The sequence below is a fragment of the Taudactylus pleione genome, unplaced genomic scaffold, assembly GCF_031769625.1.
Source record: "Taudactylus pleione unplaced genomic scaffold, aTauple2 ptg000032l, whole genome shotgun sequence".
NCBI classification, from domain to species: domain Eukaryota; kingdom Metazoa; phylum Chordata; class Amphibia; order Anura; family Myobatrachidae; genus Taudactylus; species Taudactylus pleione.
Genome location: NW_028284434.1, coordinates 34,304,050 through 34,322,796, shown reverse-complemented (window position 1 = coordinate 34,322,796; position 18,747 = coordinate 34,304,050). Strand labels below are relative to the sequence as shown.

General features: G+C 46.8%; 1 protein-coding gene across 1 annotated transcript in view; it reads left to right on the top strand.

Annotated features, from left to right (window-relative positions):
* The first annotated feature begins 10,037 nt into the window (after positions 1-10,037).
* LOC148539027 (interleukin-9 receptor-like) overlaps positions 10,038-18,747 on the top strand; it is a 33,112-nt gene continuing 24,402 nt past the window's right edge. Inside the window, exons 1-2 of the mRNA XM_088451921.1 lie at positions 10,038-10,119; positions 16,925-17,024. Of these exons, the coding sequence (XP_088308047.1) occupies positions 10,038-10,119; positions 16,925-17,024 (182 nt within the window). The remainder of the gene's footprint in view (positions 10,120-16,924; positions 17,025-18,747) is intronic.

Here is an 18,747-nt window from a genome sequence, read left to right as displayed (position 1 = left end):
TGATACTGTCCTCAAAGCAGCAGCGACAAGCGTGCGTCTGTCTGTTAAAGGGTGGTGTAACCCTCAAAGTGCGCTCCACAAACAATAAAAAAATTCATCTTTTTTTTTCTGTCTTTGTGAATTGTGTGGGCTGTAGCCGCACTTGCATCCTCAAAGCAGCAGCGACAAGCATGCGTCTGTCTGTTAAAGGGTGGTGTAACCCTCAAAGTGCGCTCCACAAACAATAAAAAAATTCTTCTTTTTTTTTCTGTCTTTGTGAAATGTGTGGGCTGTAGCCGCACCTGCATCCTTAAAGCAGCAGCGACAAGCGTGCGTCTGTCTGTTAAAGGATTACATCGGTGACAGCATCCAAGTAGGCATGTCAGACAGTCCGTACCTGTACTGGCAGGAAAAAGAAGCAATTTGGAGGTCCCTGTACAAACTGGCTCCATTTTACCTGAGTTGCCCCCCCTCCAGTGTGTACTCCGAAAGAGTGTTTAGTGCAGCCGGGAACCTTGTCAGCGAAAGGCGTAGGAGGTTGCTTCCACAAAATGTGGAGATGATGTTCATAAAATGAATTATCAACTCTTCCAGGGAGACCAGCCTCCAGAACGTACAGAGGGACCTGTGGTTGTGGATTCCAGCGGGGAAGAATTAATACTCTGTGAGGATGAGGATGTACACAACACTGAAGAGGGTGAGGAATCGGTGGATGAGGAGGATGAGGACGACATCTTGCCTCCGTAGAGCCAGTTTGTGCAGGGACAGATTAATTGCCAGCTTGTTTTGTGGGGGCCCAAACGAACCAATCATTTCAGCCACAGTCGTGTGGCAGACCCTGGCGCTGAAATGTTTGGTTTGTTAAAGTGTGCATGTCCTGTTTATACAACATAAGGGTGGGTGGGAGGACCCAAGGACAATTCCATCTTGCACCTCTTTTTTTTCTTTGAATTATGTACTGTTTGGGGCCTAGTTTTTCAAACTGCCATCCTGTCTGCCACTGCAGTGTCACTCCTAGATGGACCACGTGTTTGTGCCGCCCACTCGTATCTCTTAGCATAGTCATCCAGCTACCTCGGTGCAACCTTTTGGACATAAAAACACTATTGTGAGGTGTGAGGTGTTCAGAATAGACTGGAAATGAGTGGAAATTAAGGTTATTGAGGTTAATAATAGCATAGGAGCAGAAAAACACACAAATTCTGTGATTTTAGCTGTTTTGATGCTTTTTTTAGAAAAAATACAGATCCAAAACACAAAACCCTGAACCCAAAACACGGAAGGGTGGTTTTGGCAAAACCAATCCAGATCCAAAACACGAAGAAAGATCCAGATCCAAAACCAAAACACGAAAAGTGGCCGGTGCACACCCCTAATATATATATATATAAGGCGAGGCGGCGGCACTCAGTGCAAGAGTAAAGATTCTGCAGGCAGGTTAGTTACCAGGGTGCAAGACACCCTGACAAAAATACACCATGTATTGAAACATTGGTAACTAATCTGCCTGCAGAGTCTTTATTCTTGCACTGAGTGCCGTCGCCTAGCTGTTTTCTGTATTTGGCTGTCTGATCTGCGTCTGGCTGTACTGGTGAGCACCTGCAGTTTTTTGTTTATATCATATTTGGAGGAGTGCTGCCTGTGCCAAATCTGTCTGTCTGTCTATATATATATATATATATATATATATATATATACTCACGAGTATCAGCCCGGCACTCGCAACAAAGTCTCCCCCCAGAATAATCGGTCCAATGATAATAGCACTGGGGCTCATCCCAACACCTATGACCAGTTGGTGTTGGGGTAATTTGTTTAAAATCCAACTGTAGTATTTTAATAAGGGACACTACTGGTGTTAGCAAGCCCTATAACCCATATACTGTTTGGGTCTGCTGGGTTTTGCTGAATCACAGGTTTTTTCACTTTTTAACCATTGACTTGATAAATAATCAGTAGTCAAGTGAGCGTTATCATACCCAGTGTGCACCGCCACTGGAGTTTAGCCCAGCTCCTTCGGTCCATTGACTTGACTAGGGTTTTTCTCAAGTCATTTGAACACACTCTGCCTGGAGGTGGCCCTGTCTCACCTTCTCTGTCTGTGCACCAGGAAGAGCGAAGATAGGGGCTGTATGCTGGGGAGACTGAATGAATGGAGGAGGCTGTGTATCTGGGAGAATGTGGGGTAATGTGTATTGAGGAGAATTAGTGAGGATGACTGTGTATTAGGGATAGTGAGTACTATGGGGACTGCAAGTGAAGAATATGGGTATTGTGAAGAGTGAAAAAGAGGGAAGATAGGGGGCTTTGTATTGGGGGAGAAAGTGATGTGGGGGACTGTGTACTGGGAACAGTTAGTAAAGAGGGAGGCTGCGTGTTGGGGAGAGTAAGTGAAGCTAGGAGGCTGTGTATTGGGGAGAGTGAGCGAAGGTAGGGGTTGGGTACTAGGGGAGTTAGTGAAGAGGGCTTTGTATAGGGGAGTGATAATAGGAAGCTGTGTATTGGGTGCAGTGAGTGATGAGGGGACTGATTATTAGGGGGAGTGAGAGGAGATGGGGGCTCTGTATTATGGAGAGTGAGTGAAGCTAGGGGGTAGTGTACTGGAGGAGTAAGTGAAGAGGGCTGTGTATTGGGGAGAATAAGTGATTATAGGAGGCTGTGTATTGGAGCAGTGAGTGATGTGGGGACTGAGTATTAAGGGGAGTGAGAGAAGAAGGGGGCTGTGTATTGGGGAGAGTGAAAGAGGATAGGGCTGTGTATTATGAAGAGTGAGTGAAGCTAGGAGGCTGTGTACTGGAGGAGTAAGTGAAGAGGGCTACGTATTGGGGAGAATAAGTGATTATAGGAAGCTGTGTATTGGGGCAGTGAGTGATGTGGGGACTGAGTATTAAGGGGAGTGAGAGAAGGGGGCTGTGTTTTGGGGAGAGTGAAAGAGGATGGGGCTGTGTATTATGGAGAGTGAGTGAAGGTAGGGGGTTGTGTACTGGAGGAGTAAGTGAAAAGGGCTGTGTATTGGGGAGAAAAAGTGATGATAGGAACTATGTATTGGGAAGCTGAGATGTGGGGGCTGTGTATTGGGGAGAGTGAGTGAAGAGAGGACCTGTGTATTGGGGAGGGTGAGAGAAGGAGACTGTGTATTGGGGAGAGTGAGTGATGATAGGAAGCTGTGTATTGGGGGCAGTGAATGACGTTGGGACTGAGTATTAAGGGAATTGGACAGTGAGTGAAGGTAGGGGGTTGTGTACTGGAGGAGTAAGTGAAGAGGGCTCTGTATTGGGGAGAATAAGTGATGATAGGAAGCTATGTTTTGGGAAGCTCTGATGTGGGGGCTGTGTATTGGGGAGAGTGAGTACTGGGGAGAGCAAGAGAAGGAGTGTATTGGGGAGAGTGAGTGATGATAGGAAGCTGCATTGGGGTAGTTAGTGAAGAGGTTGACTGTGTATTACTATGGGGGCTGTGAGAGTAGAAATGGGTGTGTATTGTGAGGGAATATAGGGGGCTTTGTATTGGGGAGAAAGTGATGTTGGGGACTGTGTATTTGGGGAGTGAGTGGAGGTAGGGGACTGTGTATTGGGGAGAGTTAGTAAAGAGGGAGGCTATGTATTGGGGAGAGTAAGTGAAGCTAAAAGGCTGTGTATTGGGGAGAGTGAGTGAAGGTAGGTGCTGTGTACTAGGGGAGTGAGTGAAGAGGGCTGTGTATTAGGGGAGTGCACATCCTCCACATCACTCACTGCCCCAATACACAGCTTCCTATCATCACTCATTCTCCCCTATATTGGGTCAATGAGTGATGTGGAGGATGTGTATTGGAGGAGTGAGTGAAGAGGGAAGAGTGAGAGAAGGAGGGGGTTGTGTACTGGGGGAGTGAGTGAAGAGGGCTGTGTATTGAGGAGAATGAGTGATGACTGGAAACTGTGTATTGGGAAGCTGTGATGTGGGGGATGTGTATTGGGGAGAGTGAGTGAAGAGGATGGCTGTGTATTAGAGGAATAAATGAGTGAAGAGTGAGGCTGTGTATAGGGGAGAATTAATTAAGAGGGAGTGAATTGAGGGTCCTGTATTGGGGAGAATGAATGAAGAAGGGGCTGTGTATTTGGAGGAGTGAGTGAAGAGGGAGGCTGTTTATTAGGGAGAGTGTCTGAAGAGGGGATTGTGTATTGGGGAGAGAGTGAAGAGGGAGGCTGTGTATAGGGGAGAATGAATGAAGAGGGAGGCTGTGTATAGGGGAGAGTGAGTGAAGAGGAAGGCTGTGTATAGGGGAGAATGAGTGAAGAGGAAGGCTGTGTATAGGGGAGAATGAATGAAGAGGGAGGCTGTGTATTGGGGAGAGTGAATGAAGAGGAAGGCTGTGTATAGGGGAGAATGAGTGAAGAGTGAGGCTGTGTATAGGGGAGAATTAATGAAGAGTGAGGCTGTGTATTGGGGAGAGTGAGTGAAGAGGGAGGCTGTGTATTGGGGAGAGTGAGTGAAGAGGGAGGCTGTGTATAGGAGAATGAATGAAGAGGGAGGCAGTCTATAGGGGAGAATGAATGAAGAGGGAGGCTGTGTATAGGGGAAAATGAGTGAAGAATGAGGCTGTGTATAGGGGAGAATTAATGAAGAGGGAGGCTGTGTATTGGGGAGAGTGAGTGAAGAGGGAGGCTGTGTATAGGAGAGAATGAATGAAGAGGGAGGCTGTGTATAGGGGAGAATTAATGAAGAGGGAGGCTGTGTATTGGGGAGAATGAATGAAGAGGGAGGCTGTGTATAGGGGAGAATGAATGAAGAGGGAGGCTGTGTATAGGGATAATTAATAAAGAGGGAGGCTGTGTAGGGGAGAATGAATGAAGAGGGATGCTGTGTTTAGGGGAGAATGAATGAAGAGGGAGGCTGTGTATTGAGGAGAATGAGTGATGATTGGAAATTGTGTATTGGGAAGCTGTGATGTGGGGGATGTGTATTGGGGAGAGTGAGTGAAGAGGATGGCTGTGTATTAGGGGAATGAGTGAAGAGGAAGGCTGTGTATAGGGGAGAATGAGTGAAGAGTGAGGCTGTGTATAGGGGAGAATTAATGAAGAGGAAGGCTGTGTATAGGGGAGAATGAGTGAAGAGTGAGGCTGTATATAGGGGAGAATTAATGAAGAGGGAGGCTGTGTATTGGGGAGAGTGAGTGAAGAGGGAGGCTGTGTATAGGAGAGAATGAATGAAGAGGGAGGCTGTCTATAGGGGAGAATGAATGAAGAGGGAGGCTGTGTATAGGGGAGAATGAGTGAAGAATTAGGCTGTGTATAGGGGAGAATGAGTGAAGAATTAGGCTGTGTATAGGGGAGAATAAATGAAGAGGGAGGCTGTGTATTGGGGAGAGTGAGTGAAGAGGGAGGCTGTGTATAGGGGATAATGATTGAAGAGGGAGGCTGTGTATTGGGGAGAATGAATGAAGAGGGAGGCTGTGTTTAGGGGAGAATGAATGAAGAGGGAGGCTGTGTTTAGGGGAGAATGAATGAAAAGGGAGGCTGTGTATAGGGGAAAATGAATGAAGAGGGAGGCTGTGTAGGGGAGAATGAATGAAGAGGGAGGCTGTGTATAGGGGAGAATGAATGAAGAGGGAGGCTGTGTATTGGGGAGAGTGAGTGAAGAGGGAGGCTGTGTATAGGAGAGAATGAATGAAGAGGGAGGCTGTGTATTGGGGAGAGTGAGTGAAGAGGGAGGCTGTGTATAGGAGAGAATGAATGAAGAGGGAGGCTGTGTATAGGAGAGAATGATTGAAGAGGGAGGCTGTGTATAGGGGAGAATGATTGAAGAGGGAGGCTGTGTATAGGGGAGAATGATTGAAGAGGGAGGCTGTGTATAGGGGAGAATGAATGAAGAGGGAGGCTGTGTAGGGGAGAATGAATGAAGAGGGAGGCTGTGTATAGGGGAGAATGAATGAAGATGGAGGCTGTGTATAGGGGAGAATGAATGAAGAGGGAGGCTGTGTATAGGGCAGAATGAATGAAGAGGGAGGCTGTGTAGGGGAGAATGAATGAAGAGGGAGGCTGTGTATAGGGGAGAATGAATGAAGATGGAGGCTGTGTATAGGGGAGAATGAATGAAGAGGGAGGCTGTGTATAGGGCAGAATGAATGAAGAGGGAGGCTGTGTATAGGGGAGAATGAATGAAGAGGGAGGCTGTGTATAGGGGAGAATGAATGATGAAGAGGGAGGCTGTGTATAGGAGAGAATGAACGAAGAGGGAGGCTGTGTATTGGGAAGAGTGAAATAAGATGGGGGCAGCGTATTCGGTAGATTAGATGATATGGGAACTGTGGGGGTCATTCAGACCCGCTCGCGATCGCAGGACGCTCGCAAGCGGGTCGATGTTGCCCCACTGTGCATGCACACGACGGAGGGAGCTCCGTCGTGCGCATGCGCGAGACCCGGATAGCGACGGGCTCTCCATCGCTCCGGATCTCGCACCAAAGGGGGCGTGCTGTCGATGTTGATTGACAGCACGGCCCCTTTGGTGGGCGTGCCGGGGGCACGGCTGCCAGATGGAGGCGTTCCCATGGGAGCGCCTACCGTCTGAAGCCGGCCCCACTGACATCACTAGTGATGTCAGTGGAAGTGATTTTGGCTCTGATAGAGCCAAAATCACCCAGGGCTTGCGGCAGCGAGACCCTACCGCATGGTCTCCGTCGCAAGCCCGATGGTCGCGATGGTCTTGACCATCGCGACCATCATCATGGACGCTCGCATAAGCTGTGGGTGGTCACCCACAGCTATGCGAGCGTCCAGGAGGACGCTCCATTTTCATGGAGGAGGGCCCTGATTCAGAGCGAGTGCTCTGGTCAGAGCGTTCGGCTCTGAATCAGGCCCCGTGTATTGCTAAATTTCTTGACTTGGTTAACCCCAGGCACAATAAAGTAATATATCTTTGATCATTTTATGTGGCAAAATATGAATTCATTAAATTGTGGTGCTGGGTGGCCCAAAAAACTAGTGTTCCGGGCCCCAAATTTCTATTGCTGAACCTGCTGTTATATCAGAAACCGAGTTGCAATGTGATGGGCATTCCTGGGCGATGACTGGGAGGTGGTCTGAAGTGAACACAAAAAAAGTCAGCTCATGGGCATGTGATGGGAGTGTAGGGGCCACAGCCACAACCACAGAGACCATGTTCTGATGGCGAAACTGCACCTGCAACCGATGGTGATGTGTCAAGAAAAATCGCTGGTGATACAGCGTGTAGAGACACAGAAAGTGGGCCTCCTTGTGCTTGAACATTCAGGCATACACTAGTACACAAGGGGTTGGCTGAAACTAGCATTTGCATAGTATTGCTCCCGCAGGCGCAGCAGTGTTCACCTCTGACTCAGGTCCTACATGTCTAGAGGTACAAGCAAGACTGTTGTAGTACCTGGAGCAGCATCCTTGTTTCTTTTGAAGTATGAATGGGTTAATGTTCTAATATATCCCACCTCACTCCTCATTGGTCAGTAAAAGGGCAACTTTCCTTGGAGCTGAGCTGGACAGACCAGTGTTATGAGAGAGCACTGTTGAAGGGCTGTGACTGAGGACACATGTTAAAGAACTATCACCCCTATCATTTTATTTAATTATACTACTAGCGACCCATCCCATCTTCGCACGGTAGCAATATTATTTAGCCAAAACCCCCTGTATCTCTTAACAACCTACGCCATGCCACCACAGTCCCCTGCATTTACCCACAACCCCCTGCTTCTCACTCCTGCCCCCTGCATCTCACCAGTGTCACCACAACCCCCGCTGCTGCTGCCCTGCAGCTGGCTGGGGCCCGGTCACTGGAAATTGCTGGGAAGGGCAGGAGGTTCATGGATGAGATATTTGTATTACAGCTACCATAGGCATTATCAGCAGCATGTCCCCGGAGTTTGGGTATGAAATACCGGCAGCCAGGACACCAGCTTTCAAAATACCGACAGCGGCATCCCGATGCCCAGTGTCCCAACAGGGGTCCAGTAAGTATGCTAACCCTCCCCCTTTCTCCCCAAACCCTAACCCTCTCCGTTAGTGCCTAAACCTAACCCCCCCATAGTCTAACCCTAACTTCCCCCCTGTAGTCTAACCCTAACCCCCCAAGGTGCCTAAACCTAGCCCTCCCCCAGCGGATAACACCTAACCCGGCCCTACTGTACTTCCATTTGGGATGCCGGCTGTCGGGATTCCGGCATCAGTATCTCAACTGGCGTCGGGATTCAGGCACCGGTTTTCTGTCCAGGGTCGGGATTTCAACAGCCAGTTTCCCATACGTCGGCATCTAAATTACATCCCTGTCCCCGGGGCTGGGGCACCTGTGCATATTTCCGCAGACTCCATGCAGAGCCCTCCCTGGCTGCCGAACATGTCAATGAGCATTGTCCTCTTTGCAATGTAAACTGTATTTCCTGGGCTTCATGTTGAGCTTCCTTGCCATGGTGCTCCTGTGTGAGAACAGCGCTGACTTCCATGGGAGTTGCCTCTTGTTCACTGAGGGTATGCGGTTGAGCGGGAACATCATGCTGGAGAGGGAGCACTTCATGGTAACCTGCAGGTTTAAAGTAGAGATGGACATCAGAACCATAGATGTTTTTATCCCAATGGTACTTGTTTTTACCATTTGATGGTGACGGTTCAATGTTTGCCACCATCAAATGGAAATCATTTGGTGGTGTTCAGTTGTTTTGTGTTTATTTTTAATTCCTGATAGCTATGCCTTCTTTTTTTTTTTCTGTGACTTTGCTTCACTAAAATCGTCACAGGAACATTGTACTGCACAGGAAAATAGTACAGTTTTTGATTTGGGAGAATCTTGAGATACATCTGGATCAATATACACATGTATGTACCCTTTTTCTGTATGTCTTTTTATATGTTTGTTTGGCAGGCAAATGCGTCCACCTCTAAATGAGGCTCTCTAGTTGCAAATAATTGAAGCTGTTATTAGAATTGAAGCTATTTGTGATAAGACTTTACTTATGGGGGTACAGAATATAGTTTTTCTCTGTTTATGGCTCTAGCTACTTGTTTATGTGCATGAATAACTAAACATTCTGTAATTGTACCATCCTGCACAATATGTTGGCACTATATAAACAAAGCATAATGGTGGTGGTGATAATAATAATAATAACAAAATAATAAAGGTAGTTTCCCAGAGTCCCAGTTTAGTGAAAACTGAGACCATTAGCTTATAAGTAGCTACCTGAATGACCATACATGTACAGCTCTAACTTTTATACCAACATATCCATATATACTTATATAGTACATTTGTAAATGGTACAGGATGGCTTTTTAATCTAGATCTACTGTGTTTAGTAATAAGTTACTACAGGTTGAGTCTCCCATATCCAAATATTCAGAAAAACAGAATATTCTGAAATATGGAATATTTTTAGCATGACTGAGAAAGTGAAACCTTTGCTTTCTGATGGTTCAATGTACACAAACTTTGTTTAAAGCACAATATTATTAAAATACAGTATAAAATAACCTTCATGCTGTGTGTATAAGGTGTATATGAAACATAAATGAATTTCATGTATGAACACAAACTTTATTTGATGCACAAAATTATTAAAAATATTGTATAAAATGACCTTCAGGCTGTGTGTATAAGATGTATACAGAACATAAAAACATTCTGTGTTTAGATTTGGGTCCCATTCCCAAGACATTACATTATGGTATGCAAATATTCCAAAATACGGAATATTCCGATAACCAAAATGCCCCTGGTCCCAAGCATTTTGGATATGGGAGACTCAACCTGTAATACAAACCACATTTTGAACATAGGAATTAGGGATGTGCAGGCTCGGATAGGTTCGAGTTTGCACGTGGAGTTCGGATTTTTCCCTCCAAAAAAACGGAACTCAGAAAGAGGCAAAACGTCATCTTACATGGACGAACATCATCATTCCTGGACTTTTGTCCAGGAATGATGATGTTGAGTTCCGTTTTTTTGGAGGGAAAAATCCGAACTCCACGTGCAAACTCGAACCTATCCGAGCCTGCACATCCCTAATAGGAATACGTACCTCACTATTGTGTTCTCTGTTTTTCAGGATTTAATTGAGAATGAGAAGATATATTGTGTACCCGTCTCTGCTGTTTTGTGTACATCTGATGTCATACGATATAACTCATACATGTTCTAAACGTAAGTGGCTAAGTAACAAATGAGTGTAGTGGTAATCAGGGCTAGATTAAGGCTTTGGGGGTTCGAGCACTTAAGACAGAAGGACCCTTAGGTCTAAAATTAATAGCAAAGTAATGTCACTTTTTCCCTGTTTCTGTGTTCATAAGATTGTCCTAACAACATAACCAGCAGCCAGGGCTGGCATAGCCCTAGTTATTTTGGTAAATTTATCTAGATTTTGTGCTCCATGTAGTAATAAACTAGATTATAGTTTTAAAAATATATTAGAACTTCCAGGTTTCTATTCTAAAAGTGTAATGCCCTAAAGTTACAAGTTGATTCAAGATTTCTAGCATACTTGACGACTTTTTATATCTCCTCTCCGGGAGAAGTCTGGAGAAGAGACGTAGCTGGCCACTTCCGGGGTCGGTGCCGGTTCCTATGTCATTAGGCCTGTCAAAGTAAACCGCCGTGAATTGTGGGACCATACGGATCCGAGATTCCCACCCAGGGCCGGATTAAGGTCTGTGGGGGCCCCTATTAAATGTGACGAACTGGGGGTATGCAAAATGGGGACCCCAGTAGTGTCAGTGCCCACAGTGGTAGTGCCCCATATGCAGAGTCCACAGTAGTGGTGCCCTTTATGCAGTGCACCCAGTAGTAGTGTCCCCAGGAGTGATGCCCCTTATGCAGTGCCCACAGTAGTAATGCCCCCAGTAGTAGTGTCCCCAATGGTATTGCCCCCTGTATAAATACCCCCAGTAGTAGTACCCCTGTAGTTGTGCCCCCAATAGTAATGCCCCCCAGTAGTCATGCCCCCTGTGTGTGCCCAAGTAATGCCCCCTGAATAAATGCCCTCAGTAGTAATACCCTTGTAGTTGTGTCCCCAGTAGTCATGCCCCCTCTGGTTGTAGCCCCAGTAGTAATGCCCCCTGTAGTAGCACCCTCTGTATAAATGTTCCCAGTAGTAATGCCCCTGTATTAGTGCCCCTAATAGTAATGCTTCCTCTGTAGTAGTGCCCCAGTAGTAATGCCCCACCTTCAAGTAGCCCCCAATAGTAATGCCCCAGAAATGGTGCCCCCAATAGTAATGCCCCAATAGTAATGCCCCAAGTAGTAATGCCACCCAGTAATGCCCCCTGTAGTAATGCCCCCCCGAGTAATGCCCCCAGTAGTAATGCCCTCCCCCGAGTAATGCCACCAGTAGTAATGCCCCCCCCAAGCAATGCCTTCTGTAGAAAAGCCGCTTGCGCTAAAAAGAAAAAAATGGTCATACTTACCTTAAGCCCCACTCCGGCTGCCATCTGGTCCGCTCGGCTGCTCCTCTGCACTATGGGAGAGACGTCATGACGTCTCTCCCTTAGTGCACTACATGAGCCGGAAACCGGAGCTCACGAATGAGCTCCAGTCTCCAGCTCTGGCTGCCGCTGCGGGGAGGGAGATTGCAACCAGCGGGCACCTGGCAAATGGTGTCTCCGTGCAGCGCCGAGGTTAGGTTGGCCGGAAGAGGCAGAACTGGTTCTGTCTACTGCGGTTCACTTTAACCCCGATGGCTCGGTGTGGGGGCCCTTCAGGTGTGGGGGCCCAGGGGCGATCGCCCCTGTCGCCCACCTTTAATCTGGCCCTTTTCCTACCAATTATCTCCCCATCCTGCCCGCTTCGCTAGGAAGTGGAGGCGCCTAGGAAGAACACTAGGAAGGACCCTCTGTTGCACGAGCATACACAAGAGGAATGCTTACACAGGCATAAGTTAGCAGCTTGTGCTTTCACTGTGTGCGATGAGGTTAGCAATTCCTGAGTAAGGTCAGACCTTGTGCAAGTGTGCGTGAGGCTGCGATTGTACTCGATGTTACCGATAGTTTTGCTAAGTATTACAGATGTGTGTAAGGTAAGGTGGGCATCCTTATGTTAGGCTGCATGTTGCATAGAGATCCCAGACATTAGCATAACTTTGCGGTGAGACTGCGTGCGTAATCGCTATTGCGATCCGTACTGAATCAGGCCCTATATACACAGGTTAAAGTGGTAGCACTTCCATTTAATAATACCAAAATACTAATTATAACTAAAATTTACAAATAGGATATAGAGACTATGGGGGCTGATTCAGATTTGTACGCAAACCCGATGATTTGTGATGTTTGAAGAGCTGCGCATGCACAGGATCCGTATTACATATGTGCAGAAATTCTTCTGCGAGCTCATTTGCAGTGCCCGGACGCCACAGCCTGATTCACAGGGGGCGTTCCAGAAGTCGGGGGCTTCGGCCCCATTTTTTGGACATGCTGAAGCCAGTGACTACACCCTTGTATGCAGCGTCACTAGCCCCAGCAGCGTAAAATACATCACCATCCCCAGTAACCTGAAGGTCACTCAGATGCCCAATGTTCTCGTACAGTGATCCGATGCTGCGTCCTTGGACGCCTCCCACAGCATTAGCACATGTTAGCACAGCAATTGAGTGACAAGATGCGGCTACTGTGCTAATAGAGTACCACTCTGATTAGGCCCTGTACTAACAAATGAGATAATACTTCTAGTGCGGAATCCTCATCTCCTTCTTTACCAACGTTAGTGCGTTGTTCCTTGGCTAGATTTCATTTGCATCTGTGCCATATATGAACATTGGGCCTGATTCAGAGTTGTACGATATGCCGATGTTTTCGCTGTTATAATCGGCAATCTGCTCATGCATGAAGGTACAGTACATTACCGTAGTCACTTGTAGCGACTATTTACCCACAGTGTAATTGACAGGCGGGGAGCATTTAGGGGAGGTAACAGGACGTAGTAGCAAAGAACGTAAGCGTGTCGCAACCATTTCGGGATCATGTCCATGTGTGGCTATGATCCCATATGAAAGAATATGGCCCCTGGGATCTCATTTCCCACAGCCATTCTGCGGGACCATACGCTTACTCAGGGCTGCAACAATCGAATGACCTGCAACTGATGCTGTATCTTTACACACATATGCTGTGACAGCAGGGCCGGATTAAGGTCTGTGGGGTCCCCTGGGTAAACATGTGGGGGCCCCTATTAAATATGGACTAAATGGGGGTATGTGCAATGGGGACCATATCGCTCATAAGCGGTACATTGACAAGCAGCGATAAGCTAAGCCTAGTGCTGTTTGTTAAATACTGAAAGGAGGACACTTAGCGAGTGACAGAACCCCTTTAGCACTGTCTCCCCAGAGAAATCAAACTTCAAGCACACACAAGAAAAAAAACACACAATATACACCCACAGGGAAAAAAACACACATATAGGCACACACATGAAATATTACTCACCAGTTGCACAATCTTATCCACATTACACCACACATACTGCCCCTGATTCACATTACACCACATAGTACAAGTGCCCCTTTTACACAATGCCCAGAGTAGTACCCCTAATACACATAATGCCAACAGTAGTAGTACCTCTTACACAATGCCCACAGCAGTAGTGCCCCTTATGCAATGCCCCCAGTAGTGGTGCCCCTTATGCAGTGCCCCCAGTAGTGGTAGTGTCCCTTATGCAGTGCCCCCAGTAGTGGTAGTGCCCCTTATGCAATGTCCCCAGTAGTGGTAGTGCCCATTATGCAATGTCCCCAGTTGTGGGAGTGCCCCTTATGCAGTGCACCCAGTAGTGGTGCCCCTTATGCAGTGCCCCCAGTAGTGGTAGTGCCCTTTATGCAGTGCCACGCAGTAGTGGTGCCCCTTATGCAGTGCCTCCAGTAGTGGTGCCCCTTATGCAGTGCTTCCAGTAGTGGTGCCCCTTATGCAGTGCCCCCAGTAGTGGTAGTGCCCTTTATGCAGTGCCCTCAGTAGTGGTGCCCCTTATGCAGTGCCTGCAGTAGTGGTGCCCCTTATGCAGTGCCTCCAGTAGTGGTGCCCCTTATGCAGTGCCTCCAGTAGTGGTGCCCCTTATGCAGTGCCCCCAGTAGTGGTTGTGCCCCTTATGTAGTGCCCCGAGTAGTAGTAATGCCCTTTATGCAGAGCCCCAGTAGTGGTGCCCCTTATGCAGTGCCCCAGTAGTGGTAGTGCCCTTTATGCAGTAACCGCAGTAGTGGTGCCCCTTATGCAGTGCCCGCAGCAGTGGTGCCCCTTATGCAGTGCCTCCAGTAGTGGTGCCCCTTATGCAGTGCCCCCAGTAGTGGTGCTCTTTATGCAGTGCTGGTAACAAAATCTCAGTGGGTGCCTGGCAAATAGCCCCCCTGCGGCGCAGGATTAGGTGGGCCGGCGATGGCGGAACTTGTTCCGTCTCCCGTTCTGGTCCACTTTAACACCAGTGGGTGTGGGGGCCCTTAATGTGTGGGGGCCCAGGGAGGACCACCCCTGTCGCCCCCCCTCCCCCTTTTATCTGGCCCTGTGTGACAATTTACACAGATGCTTGGATTTGCAAAACTGCAGGTGGGCACCTCAATACATCCCCGAGTGCATGCGACATTTGCATATTTTCGTATCACAGCTGCGTACACACTCGCAGCCTAACCCTCTCCCTGGTGCCTAACCCTAAACCTCGCCCTAGTGCCTAACCCTAACCCTCCCCCTAGTGCCTAACCCCAACCCCAGAAATCATGAAAAATCATGAAAACCATGTGTCAACTTTTTTTGTGTTGACCAATTGCATGTCAACCTTTTGACCTGTCAAACATTTGTCCCTCTTACCTTTTGACCCTATTGAATATTGACCTATATACCTTTTGAGCCAGTCAACCTATTCACTGTCCACCTTATGATGTCTATCCACTGGCTCTCTGTCTACCATCCGGATACCTCCTAGGATTATCTTCTGATATAGGGGTGATGGAATACTACACAGCTCTATCACAAACAAAACCACCAATTTTACTCTGCAATATGGCTCTTTGCCCCTTAATAAATAGGGGAAATAGCGTCATGTTATGCTTCTGTGTTCTGAGAAATCTTAGGGCAGGATGTGCTAAGCATCGCTCCTGCGATGGGGTACATCCGGCCACTATGGGGTACATACTGTCATTAATTACGATCAATCCGATTGGATCCCTCCCATAAGAAATGCGAATAGAACCCCATAGGCTTCTATTGGGTAATGCCATATAAAGATGGCGTTACCTACCAGGTCTAAACTCCTGAATGTATCACATTCTGGAGCTTGGTACATACTGTATGAGAAATCTCTCTCTCTCTTTTACATTTTATATGTACTGCAGTAATGCTTATATACACATGGGGCCTGATTCAGCAAGGATCGCAGCTGCGATTATGCATGCAGTTCAACTGCGATAGTATGCTAATCCATTGCGATCATTATACTGTCGCAGCACTACATAAGGACACCCACTTTACCTTACACACATCCGTAATGTTTAGCAAGACTGCGAAACCATCGGTACAATAGAGTACCATCGCAGCCTCACGTACAATTGCACAAGGTCAGACCTTACTTCATCGTACGCTATCAGGCCTCAGGCTGCGTAGGGCATCGCCCCTGCTATGGCGTTCAAATGCACTGGCACACCTGCGTTTCGCTGACCACCCCCCCATCACTACCCACAAACAGCACTTACTGTCAATCACTCTGCAATAGGTCTGCGTAGTCACTGCCTGATCTAAGCGATCGCTTTGCACACGTGTTCTGCGTATGTGTATGCATCGCAGAGCGTAACATTCAGCCGATTGTGTGCATATTAGCAACTGCGATCCTTGCTGAACCAAGCCCACGGCGCATTTCAACAAATTTGAAGACTACAATGATCTCTACAACATAAGGCCATATAATTAGCCGCGGTAAGCCGTTTTCGACGAAAAAGTTTTCGCCGGTGGCGTCATTTTGCCAGGCAAAAACTTATCCCCGTATTCAATTCTAAAGACTTTTCGCCGGTGCGAAAAGTCTGCGCCTCGTAACCAGTGGAAAAGATTCGCCTCTGAATGCAGGCGAAAAAAAGGGCAGAATTGGGGGTTTGGGGTGCAAAGTTGGGGCAACACCCCTGCAGCCTTGGGTCTGCCCCCCAAAGGTAAACTGCATCAAAAAAATACTTTAGATCACCCCAAAAAAAGTACTTTCACTTTGGGAGCAAAAAGTCCAAAGTTGGGGGACAAACTTAAAAACTAGTGAAATAGACTCCATGTATGTCCCTGGTATTTTTTTGAATACAGGTGTTTGCTGAAGGTGCATTTTTAAAACCTCACTTTAGCAATTTTTAATCATGCTTGCACCCATTTTCATGTACCCCAAATTTACTTATTTTTAAAAAAAAACCTGCTAAATGTTATTCTTCACCACTTGTGCAAAGACACTAATTAGCAGCTATTGAGAGCATTTAAGCACCCCAAATACCTTCAGCAGGGCTATTCTGGGGTATCCATAGTGATCCCCCATGTCAGTGCATTTTTTTGTGGGGTGTCAGGCTGATTTCCCCAAATCTGACAGCACTTTTTGCCTGTTTGAGTTTCGTCCTTTGGAATTGAATAGGGTGAAAGGCGGCTGCACGCACGAAAAGTATTTTCTCCAAAAAACACGCGATGTAGGTGGAAAGTCCGCAGACGATAAGGGCAGGACTTTTCGTGGCTAATTGAATATACCCCATAGTTACAAACACGCATCCAGTGTTTACTAAAAGTATGTGCATGTATTCCGAGCCGGAACTAAAATAAATCTAAAGTACAGTAACAAACCCGACAACCTAAAATATTAATTTCCCTGCACCCCCAAGACACAGACCTTTCACCTTTGGATCCTCGGGTGGCTGCCCCATAAACAACAATTGGTAGGGAACCTGAGTTCTTTAAAAAGTTTTTTGGGTGATTTTAACCTTTCCTGATTTGTTTCTATCATTTTCCCATCTATCCAGACAATGAATCAGAAAACCTGACCTGCCTTGCTAATTATGTTAACTATATGAGCTGCATCTGGTACAGTGGGACACACTCTGGAAATGGATCATTCACACTGTAAGTAGATATATTTTTGTTTGGAATAATAGGAGATAGAATCCTGTATACTGTTATATGCAAGCATATCAATAAAATGGACCACAAAAACAAAAACACAAAAAAACAGCACTGGGAACTTTTTGAAAACAGTAACATATTTAGAAAATACTGGCAGACATAAAGCAGCACAGAAGATTGGTTATAGATTTTCTGTCTCTACATAACAGGCAGGTGTGGGCAGATTGTAGATAGATTCTGGTATCTCTGTGATGTCATTGGTGTTTTCCCCCTTCACTATCATGTGTCTGATCAAGTTGCATTATTTGCTAGCATAAACTCTATGCTTTATGCTACACTGCCATGCCGTTGAATGAAACTGATAATGAGTTTGATATTGGAACAAATATTTTTAATATATTTATAATAATTAGTCATTCAAGTTATACACAATAGTTTATAGCCTCAGAATTATGTCAAGCATTGTAATGTATCCCCCAAAGTGTCAGCATTACAGTACCTACCCACCACAGAATTGTGCCTATCATGTCAGCCATGGTTGTAATCACAGCTGCAGCTGATGCTGCCAAGGTATTTTGAGGATGTAAGGTGTGTCCATGGTATTTATGTACAGTACATTTCCTGTTTTTGTGACATGGCAGTGGGAATGCAAAAGGTTAATCCTGCCCACCACCATATAAGAGACAAATCATATGGAGAACCTATAAAATGAATCAAAACCCTTGAAACCATGTTTATAGTTTTACCTGTACTTCTTACGTGATCTTTTGGATCATTCACTTCTCTCTTCACAAGATCACCAATGGGTGTCTCAGCCGATACATCTACAGATGTTGCAGGGAAAGTGCTAAACCCATAACCACAATATTAGGGCCCTGTGTGACTGAGGGCAGTTTACATTTGCTGTAAGTTGACATGTGCACTTGCGATAGGGCCTGATTAATGGTTCCAGCTGCCCTAGGCACTGGAACCCCTTACCACCAATGAGGTTTCCACATGATGCCACCTGGATAGTCATGACCATCGTGCAAGTGGTGTGGCTGTAATTTAATATAATGTTAGACCATTCTCCGTCGTAATAACTGCCATATAATACAGAGCGTATCCTAGTGCCCAATTTCAATACAGAGAGCATCCTAGTGATCACCATACAATGCAAAAGGCATTATGCAGACTGCCATGCAATACAGAGAGATATTCTAGTTACATAGCTACTTACTTGGCAGAAGTACCAAATCCATATGCCTTTTCTATCTGTTTATACCACATGTCATATCATCATTCCTCCGTCACATACAATGGATCCTCACTGAGGTCCAGTCAATAAATACCTAGAGACATGGGACAGAAGCCCTGATTCAGAGCCGGACGCTTTTGCTGTGGGTGACCACCCACAGCTATTGTGAGCAGTCAGGATGATGGTCGCGATGGTCAAGACCATCGCGACCATCGGGCTTGCGATGAGACCCTTGTGGTAGGGTCTCATGGCCGCAAGCCCCAGAGAGCTTCCCCAGAGAGATGGTGATGTCAGTGGGGCCACCTCCAAACGGCAGGCGTTCACATGGAAACGCCTCCGTTTGGCCAGCCACCCCCCCTGCCTGCCTACCAAACGGGGCGAGCTGTCAATCACCATCAACAGCTCGTCCCTTTGGTGCAAGACCCGGAGCGACGGAGCACCCGTCGCTAGCCGAGTCTTGCGCTTGCGCATGCGCACGACGGAGCC